General features: G+C 32.7%; 1 protein-coding gene across 3 annotated transcripts; it reads left to right on the top strand.

Moving 5' to 3' along the window:
* The first annotated feature begins 202 nt into the window (after positions 1 to 202).
* LOC131064017 (putative leucine-rich repeat receptor-like serine/threonine-protein kinase At2g24130) lies at positions 203 to 3,778 on the top strand. 3 transcript variants are annotated; one of them, XM_059214178.1, is made up of 3 exons: positions 207 to 478; positions 2,725 to 2,844; positions 2,952 to 3,778. In XM_059214178.1, exons 1-3 carry the CDS (start codon positions 247 to 249, stop codon positions 3,404 to 3,406), a joined length of 807 nt encoding a protein of 268 aa, XP_059070161.1. In that variant the 5' UTR covers positions 207 to 246; the 3' UTR covers positions 3,407 to 3,778. The 3 variants fall into 3 exon arrangements, with proteins under 3 accessions (XP_059070162.1, XP_059070161.1, XP_059070163.1); XM_059214179.1 differs by lacking the exon at positions 2,725 to 2,844 and having other exon boundaries at positions 203 to 478; XM_059214180.1 differs by having other exon boundaries at positions 210 to 2,844.
* The last annotated feature ends 6,558 nt before the right edge of the window (positions 3,779 to 10,336 follow it).

Raw genomic sequence — 10,336 nt, 5'->3', positions numbered from 1 at the left:
ATTGGACATGGCACTAAAGCAATCTTAATCTGGGTAGCTGTTACGCAATTTCAGTCCAAGTTGAACAAGTCTTCCAAATATTTTTCCACAAGATTGGACAAGTCTTCCAAATATTCGCACACCACGCGGCAGTGAACTAATCTTAATCTTACTTCTTAGCTTGTTCATCCGGCAGAGAGCTATATAAAGATGCCTATCCTACCAACAACACACATAATTTGATCTAGGCTAAAGACCCAAATACAGATGAAGATGAAGATGGTTTGTCTCCTACTCCTCTTTCTATTTGCATTTCCTGTCTCACATTCTTCTCCTTCTTCCCATTCTGATGAAGATGCTCTTTTGGCTTTTAAGACTTCTCTCTCTCTTGACTCTCACAATAGTTTACATGATTGGTCTTCCAATTCTTCTTTTTGCAATTGGACTGGTGTTGTTTGCTCTTCTCGTCATCAACGTGTGGTTTCCTTGAATCTCACAGGTATGTCTTTAGTGGGCACCATCTCTCCTTTCCTTGGCAATCTCTCTTTTCTTAGAGTACTTGCTCTTTGGAATAACAGCTTCTATGGCCAAATTCCGACTCAGCTGGGAAGGCTTTTTCGTCTTCAAATACTTAGATTGTCTAAAAATGAATTAGAAGGCTTCATTCCCTCTACTTTGGCTGACTGTCGTTCTTTACAACGTCTCAGTCTATCCTACAACAATCTGAATGGGAACATTCCATCTGAGCTGGGCCTCCTTTCACATTTAGAAATCATTTTTTTAGGAGAAAACTACTTATCTGGACCGATTCCTAGTGAATTTGGTATGCTCACTAAACTCAAAGAACTTTGGCTTGGTGAAAACAACTTGTTAGGAGTGATCCCCACTACCCTTTCCAATTGCACTCACCTCCAAGTTTTGATATTATATGCTAATCAATTAATTGGTCACATCCCCTATGAATTTGGCAAACTATCGGAGTTACAAGTATTGCTTTTATGGGAAAACCAGCTCACTGGAGAAATCCCAACTTCCCTCTCCAATTGTACTCAACTTCAACGAATTGAATTAGATGACAACCAACTAAATGGCTTACTGCAATTGGAGTTTGGAAAATTGTTCCAACTTCAAAGGATTTCGATTTCGGGAAATAATCTCAAGAGCAAAAACAATGAGTTGTCTTTTCTAACATCCATGACTAATTGCTCCTCTTTACAACATCTAGATTTGTCTTTTAATTATCTCATTGGGATTTTGCCTTCTTCTGTTAACCAACTATCAAGCAAACTATATTACATGAATTTGAATCACAATGAAATTGGGGGAAACATACCAAGTGGCATTGAAAATCTTACAAATTTGGGAGTCTTAGACTTATCCGATAATCATTTCAATGGGACTATTCCATCCACTCTCGGTCAACTTTTGAATCTTGAAAGATTGTATTTGGACAAAAATAAGTTATGTGGAGGAATACCAGCAAGTTTAGGTCGTGCAAAAAGGCTTGGATTGGTATCATTGAGTGAAAACATGATTTCAGGTCAAATTCCAGATGCTCTTGGCAATCTTCCACAATTGAGGGATTTTATTCTTCATCACAATCAACTTTCAGGGAAACTGCCAGCTAGTTTAGGGAGATGTATCACTTTGGAAAAGGTGGACTTATCTTACAACAGACTACAAGGAACCATACCTCTTGATTGGGCAAATCTTGTGAATCTCCAATTCTATTTCAATGTTTCTAGCAATTTATTACAAGGTTCTATTTTAATAATGAATAAAATGGCAATGGTCCAAGCTATAGATGTGTCTCTCAACAACTTTTCAGGTGAAATTCCAGTTGCATTGTCAAGTTGCACAAACTTGCAATATTTGAATCTTTCATGGAATTCATTTTATAGTTCAATACCAACATCACTCACAAATCTAAAAAATCTTGAAGTAATTGATCTCTCTAGAAATAATTTGTCTGGTGCAATCCCAAAGACTTTCCAAGAAATGAAAATGCTTCATCATATTAATCTCTCTTCAAACAAATTAATAGGAGAGGTTCCAAAGGGAGGGGTTTTTGCAATGATTGATGAATCAGCAGTTTCAGGAAATGTTGGCCTTTGTGGAAAGTGGATTAATCTTCCACCATGCATGGATTCCAAGCATGGACAATTCTCAACCTCCAAAAGGTGATAGTGCCAATTATGGTTGGCATTGCAATATTTATTATGTCTTCTATACTATTTTTTATTTTCTATAGAAGGAGACATAGTTATCAAAATACCCTTGACTTCAACATTGGGCCTGAAAAAATTTCATATGAAGAACTTGCAGATGCAACTGGTGGGTTTAGCCAAACTAATCAGCTAGGGGTTGGTAGTTTTGGATCTGTTTATAGAGGGGTTCTCAACAATAGTACACATATTGTTGTTAAAGTTTTCAATTTCCAAGATGAAAATGATGTCCAAAGTTTTCAAAGAGAATGCAATGTGTTAAAAAGAGTTAGGCATCGCAATGTGATCAAAATCATTTCAGCTTATTGTAACCCTGATTTTAAAGCATTGGTTCTTCCATTCATGTCAAATGGAAGTTTGGAGAAGTGGCTATATCCTGAGGGAGAAGATGAAATCAAATTAAGTTTGGTTGACCAATTAAAAATAACAAAGGAAATAGCACAAGGAATGGAATATCTACACCATTATTGCTTTGTGCAAGTCATTCATTGTGACCTAAAACCTAATAATGTGTTGTTAGGCGATGATATGACTCCATATATAGCAGACTTTGGCATTGCAAGACTTTTTTTTGAGAATTCAATAAATTCGGTGACTTCTGCAAGTGTACTCAAGGGATCTATTGGCTACTTTGCACCAGGTATAAATTTTTGTATTATTGAGATATAAATTGTCATTGATTGTTTTTTAATTTTAATTATTATTTCATATAGCTTGAGAACCACTGATTATTATATTGTATTGTAGAGTATGGAATGGGTGGAAAGATTTCAACAAAAGGAGATGTGTATAGTTATGGAATTCTAATTTTAGAATTGTTGACAAGGAGGAGGCCAACAGATAACATGTTTGTAGAAGGTATTAATCTACCAAAATGGGCAAGCATGCATTTTCCAAATAAGATCACAGAAGTGGTGGACAACCAACTACTCATAGATGTTGAGGAGTCAAATAAAGAAATGGTATTGGCATGCCTTACTGAAGTCATACAAATAGGGTTGATTTGTACAAGGGAGGATCCACACCAACGCCCAACTATGATGGAGATTGTCCAGAGATTAGAAAAAGTAACAAGTTTATTTCTTGGCACTCCTAGAGATTTTCATTTGCCCATAGATATCTCACCTTTTCTTGAGAGTACCCATAATCAAAGAAATACTAATGAAGAGAGCTCTGGAAATTGGTCTACATCTACATATTAGCCCTTCACCCAACTTAATGAGAGTTGTTAATTATTGTTTCTTTCTATGGGAGGAAGAATGTTGAAGCTACTGCTAATAGAGTACAAATTATGACTTCCAGTTTTAGGCATCTCTGCACTCATCATGAATCTCCATCTTTAGGTGTATTGCATTTAGTTGTGTTGCAGCCTTTGGTTCTGTATTTCAGTATTTGGGACGGTGTGATGATTCTACTTGTTTTACTGTCATCAATTCCAGTCTTATATTCTGCCAAAACTCTGTGTCACTGTTCTCTTTTAAACCTTTTTGAGCTATTGTAAGCTTGTTGTTGTGCTACTGTTATGAACAATGGTGTCTGTTAATTTCTAATATTTGAGGCTTAATGTTATCTTATTTCAATGTTTGGGATGTTACTTCTCCGCCTTTTCCAGAACCGAAATCAACTATTAAGCAAGAGAACACAAATGTGCGTTTTATTGGTTACAACAAATGCATTAGCTGGTTTTATTTTAAATGTTTTATTTTAAGTAGAAATTTCAGGGCTGCTCTGATTCCATCTGTTTAAATCTTAAAAAGAAATCTAATAACTAAAATTGAATCTTAACTTTGGATTTGATAAGTAGAATATTTGTTCAAGATTAAGCAGCGATGTATGGATTCGCATGCTCAAGCGAGTCATGAGAAAGATCAAGATTTATATTTTTTCAATGGAGGATTTTAAGGATTTTTTATTTTCAGTTTTAGCAATCAAGGAAGTTTTAGCAATTAAGATATTTGTGGCTTTACATACAGGATCATGGCTTTAAATTTTGATTTAATGATTTCACTATTACATATGATGATCTTTTAAAATTTGTAACTTAATTCATGGTAAAAAAGAGATGCTGGAATTTTTTGTTGTTGTTAATCTTGTATAATGTGATAAAGATATTTTAAAAATGCTATGATTAAACAAAATCAAATAGTAATGTAATTTGGAAATCAATCAATTAAAAATCAAAAAATTTATTTATTAGAACAAAAATGTAAGTTTTAGAATTAATTTTAATTTTATTTTATTTATCAAAACATATGTTCTATTATTAGTTATGGATAAAACAAATAAAAGAATATAGAATTATTTTCTTATTTGATCATTTAGAGTATTGATGGGAAAAACTAATTTAGTCAAATAGATCTCTTCTAACCATCAAAATTATAATTAGAGAGGATATGAAGTTTTCAACACTAAAATTGAAAAATAAATAAATTATTTACTTAGATAAATATGGCATAACATGTAATAAATCATTTATGATATCTCTTGATTCTTGTTTCTACTATAGTGAGACGGGGAGGATTTTCCATCTCATGGACACTTCATTTGATACATAGCATAAGAAATCATGCCAAAAATAATGTTACATGGTATATCTTGAGTGTCATAATAAATTCATTTGCACGTAGAATACTTAAATATTTAGAGAATGTAAATCAAGTTTGGTTATTCCTTTAAGAATAGGAAAGGAGATAGCATAAGGTATTGAATATATATATTATTTTTGTTTTGTGCAAGTTATTCATTATGATCTAAGACTAAATAATGTGTTGTCAGGAGATGATATGATTTCATATATAGTAGACTTTGGCATTACCAAACTTTTTTTTGAAAATTCAATTAATTCATTGATTTTTCCAAGCTACTTTGCACCTACTATAAAATTTTACATTATTCTGATAAATTTTATCACCTAGATGCAATGAGTGCTAAGTGGACCATTTTCTCATGAGAGATGGGTTCTTGTGAACCACTACTCATAAAACATGGGTCAATGAGTTTGACTTGCTGTGGAAAATACCTCCTACTTATCAAATATTTTTAATCAACTTGTAGACATCTAAAACTCTCTCTTGCCTAGCCATACCTAGATTTGTGAAAGCTCATTTATTTGAAGAAATCTTTGCCAAATTTTCCTAGATAACACTTTTCCTTTTTCATCCTATGTCATCCAAGATTTCAATTTCTATGAGACACTTTAGAAAAATTTTCTAAGAACCAAAAGTAATAGACTTAAGGCACCTATACCTTATGCAATATCCTGAACAATATTTCTTAATTGATATTATTTAACTTTTCCCACCCTAAGATTTCCGAGTCAAGAAACCTCACATAAACTATTGAAGTATCTTAACCTAGATATAAAACTTCTATCTTGTAATAAGATTTCAAAAATTAAAAAGGAAACAAAATTATCTAAATAAATATAAATCCATGAAATACAAATATTAAGATTTATATTTATTCTCTTGCATATTTTTATGTATATTAAAAGACATTTACAACCATATTGATATTTAAATATATTAAATTTTCAATATAATATTATTTTTAAATTTTAATTATCTTTTTCCATAGGCCACCTGTTATATTCGGCAATTGTTTATTCTATGTAAGAATATTTCTACGAGTAGTGAAACCAAACTGATTGCCAGTCTTAAACAAGCGTTAATTTTGGGACACAAATAAAAAAATTAAATCATTATTATCAGTGAATGACTGTAATTCTATTCATTAGCTATACATCCAGTTTTTGGAAAGCTGTAATATGATTTTTAATTCTATTATCAGTGAATGAGGAAAGAAAAGATAAGATATATGTAAGAGGGTTTGTTCTGCTATCTGAATGATAATACGGGTCAAGTTTGACCGAAAAAAACATTAAAATCAATTTTCGAAAAAATAATATCATCTTAATATTTTATTGGTTTATATAGATTTAATAAAACTCGTATATTTTATAGTAAAAGTAAGATTTTTTTTAATTAAAAACCTATGTTTAAAGTAAATAAGTTTTCAAAATTGACAATTTTTTTTTATGTTTGCAAAAATAAATGTATCTAATATATTTGTATTAGTTTTCTTTATATATTATTTACTTTAATTGTTAGACATTAATAGTAATCTAGTTAATAAATGATTATATTTTGCTTTTTTTAATAAGTGTAAAAAGAATGATATATTTCACAATTCTATAAATTGTTGATGCTTTCAACTCTTAAAAACTTTTTAAAGAATTTTGACTCTCTATCTAAAAGATTTATGTGCACAAGGAATCTACAAATTTAAAATGGAGTCTTAATCAGTTGGGACAAGACTTGGTGCTCTAAGTAAAGAAGAGATCTTGGTTTTAGACAACAAAAACCTCATAGTTAAGTTCTAGCTGCTTAAATTTATTTTAGATGGTGCTGGTTGTTGAGGTTATAAGAATTGAAATGAATGAGAATACCATCAAGAATGGTGTTTCTCTTGTTAAGTAAGGCCTACTTTGGATTGTTCAATTCAGTGATTAGGTTCTTTTTAGATTGATTCATGAACTTTTACCTTGATTCTCTCTATCTTACCTCTTTTGTACCCTTTAAGTAAGTTCTTTTTAGATGTTGTTTGGTCTAAATTTGATGACTTTTAAGGCTTCTTATTTTGTCAAGGATTCTTGTATTTTCTCATATGGGATAAGTCTTAAGTTTCATACTACCCTTGCTTCTACACTAGCTAACTAACCTTGTTCTTTAGAGGAGATTGATCTTCTTGCTTGTGATTATAATCCTAAAAGGGTTTATTTGGTCTATAAATTATTAGTAGAGGAAAAAAATGGGTTCAATAATTTTCATGAGAGAAAAATAATTGTAATAAATTTGTTTGGTCCATGTGTAATTTATATCTTTGGCTACTTTGTCAAAATAAATAATTACATAGGATTCATTTCCATAAACATCAATATTTGTGAGTGACATAATATTTTCTTGTGATGATCATAAGAAATTTCATGATTTCATGCTTATGTATTAAGTCTTTAAACATTGTACTGCTAGACTTGTGTGAATATTGTTGTTATTGATGTCAAACCTATTATTTGGTTTGGTCTGGATAGTGTATGCAGTATATTGATGTCAAACCAGTTATCAAGTTTGGTCTGCATGTTGTATGCTGTTGTATGCAATTGGCGTGTGCAGTTTTTGTTAAGAGCAGGTGATGCAAGTTCTTGTATTGATGCAAGTACAAGAGAGCGGGTGATGCAATAAGATGTAGTTGATCTACTAGAGTCATTTCTGAAAGATCCTTATCTATGAAATTTTGAGTTGTGTTATCATTGGTCTCGGTATCAATTATTTTGTTCTGGCATTAGCTATTTTTTTTATATCAGATGTATCTCTTCATGTATCATGGTTCGGTATCTATGGTATGTGTAGAATTTGAATTTTGAAGATTGGAGACGTCATATTTGGAGTTTTGTGTCAATATCTATGGGCTTGGTTGACCCCTATCTCATTCTCGTAATTAAGGTATATGCATCGATGAATGAATTGTGTGAAGGGAAGCATGTAGAGATCTTGCAAAGGCCGAATTGGTTATCATGTTTATGTTTAAGGTTTTATTGGATAATGTGTTGAGCTAGGCCAACATATTGTCCCAGTTTGTGAGCCCTCTGGTATATTTATAGAAGTGTGTAATATGAGTGAAATATGATTGAGATAGAAGAGAAGAAAGTAACTAAGAGATAGGTGTGAGTTGCGGATAGTGAAGGTAATTGGTGTAGAATTAGAGTGAAGACAATGTTGCAGTAATCCTTCACTAGATCTGTTGCAAATGCTTGAGGATAAGTGTACAAAGATATTTTAGCAGATTTGATGTAGGGTTTGTGAGTTGTGGTTTGAGCTTAACTTGGAGCTGATATCATACATTTTGAGATGCAACTTTCTTTAGTTCAATCATACATTCTGACAGTAAGTTGTTTCTGTAATCTTGCAATGAGCATTCTGGTTGTGAGCAGTTTTTGTAATCTACCAGTGAGCCACCCTTTTGTAAACACCATATAACTAGTAATATTCTCTTGAGAGTTAACACTCTCCATGGTTTTTCCCATTTGAGTTTTCCATGTATAAAATCTGGTGTTCTATTTGTGGTCGAGTTTTTCATGTTTATCTTGCATTTGATATTTCATGTTTGATATGCTTAATTGATGAGTTTGATATATCAATAAAAGGTTTAAGATTTGGAGAAAGTTTTAGAATCTGTGGGAATACTGAATCACCCCCCTCTCATTATTCCAGTCTCTTCAACCAATCCAACACTTGCCATTTCTGGAGCGTTGGAAGGATCTGTCATTAGAAGATGCCACCTAGGAGGGTGAACATATTCTGGAACACCCCAGTTTGCGATTGCTTGAGGACAAGAAATGTTTGGGATGAGAGGACTATAATATCCCCATCATAAAATAAAATAAATAATTATTATTGTTTTGGGGTCCCAATTGATTAATTCTTATCTCGGGCCCATTTCTTTATTTACCATAGGAATTGTTTTTCCATGTCGGCACTTTGTTTCTCCCTTCGAAGTTTTCCCTCCATTGGGGTATTTATGTCCGTAGTATAGGTTGAATTTGGTATGTGACTTGACTTATTTTTATCATTGCAAATTCTAGTGGGAGTTCTGCTCTGTTTTCCATTTCAGAAGTGAAAGACCTTCCCTACTTGGCTAATCGCAGTTTCGGCGAGATTCATCCCTCACCCTACTCTGCTCTATGTACTTATTTTGGATCTGGAACCTCATCATTGTTGAATAAAATTTTACTTCTAGTTTCATATATTTTTATCTGGTATACATGCATGCTAATTAAGTCCAAGGATTCCTATCATTCAAAGTTCAATACTTGATATGCTTGCGGAAGACCAACCCTTGAAACGAAAGGTAGCCCACTGAACCAACCTACAACTATGTCCACCATACGATCTCTTTCATCGCATGACGACCCCCTCCTACCACACATTGAAGTCCACCATACGGTCTCCCTCGCCACTTATTCAACCTCTTCACACCACCGTATGCCTACTCCCTCTTACCGTTGCTACCTCTTGGTGTCACCGTATGACCCCTCCATCTTGCGATACAGACCTTCTTCCCTCACAAGTTACACCACTGTATGGTCAGGGAACATCACAAAATTTCTTTAGTTAAATCATACCTAAGGCAGTGAGCATTGCAGTTTCTATAATCGTGCAGTGAGCATTTTGGTAGTGAGTCATTTTTGTAATTTGGTTGTGCACCATTTGGTAGTGAACCACCCTTTTGTAAACAACATATAACTAGTTATATTCTCTTGAGAGTTAACACTCTCTGTGGTTTTTCCCATTTGGTTTTTCCACATATAAAATTTGGTGTTTTGTTTGTGGTTGATTTTTCATGTTTGATATGCTTAATTGATGAGTTTGATATATCAACAAAAGGTTTAAGATTCAGAGGAAGTCTTAGAATATATGGGAATATTGATTCAGCCCCCTCTAAGTATTTTGATCTCTTCAACCAATCCAATATTTGCTACTTACTCATTTTTGTGTGAACATGTTTAATGATGATGTAACTTTAGATCCATAGAAAGGTAGACTGAGTTTTTGCACATATAAAAGTGACCTAGAGTGATAGATGGTCATATGTATTATTAATTATACAACATCTATCAAACAAGCAAGTTTAAAAAATACACTCTAAGCTTTGACTTTCTTAGATGGCTCATCTAAAATCATGCTAACCTCTCTAGTAGGACCCACCTATTAATGTAATTTCAGTGAGCTAGTCAAATAAGTCAAAGCTTAGAGTGTTTAGTTTAGGCCAAAATAATTCAAACTACTCTTTATTTTTCAATTCAACTCATATCTACATAGGAGATTTAGATACATAGTCAAGTAGAGTTCACTCCATGTTTGTAGAAGTGACTCGGAATAATACATAGTCAATTTTATTTTTATTTTAAAACATCCATCAAATGGGCAAGCTTAAAGAACACATTGTAATCTTTGACTTGCTTAGATGGCTCATCTAAACTCACATTATCTTCTCTAATTGTAGCCACATTAATATAATTTAAAATAAAAAAATATACACTTGAGTTGGCTTAATGGTGGACAACTTGTACTCTA

The sequence above is a fragment of the Cryptomeria japonica genome, chromosome 11 (assembly GCF_030272615.1).
Source record: "Cryptomeria japonica chromosome 11, Sugi_1.0, whole genome shotgun sequence".
Classification (NCBI taxonomy): domain Eukaryota; kingdom Viridiplantae; phylum Streptophyta; class Pinopsida; order Cupressales; family Cupressaceae; genus Cryptomeria; species Cryptomeria japonica.
This window is presented reverse-complemented; position numbering and strand designations above follow the sequence as displayed.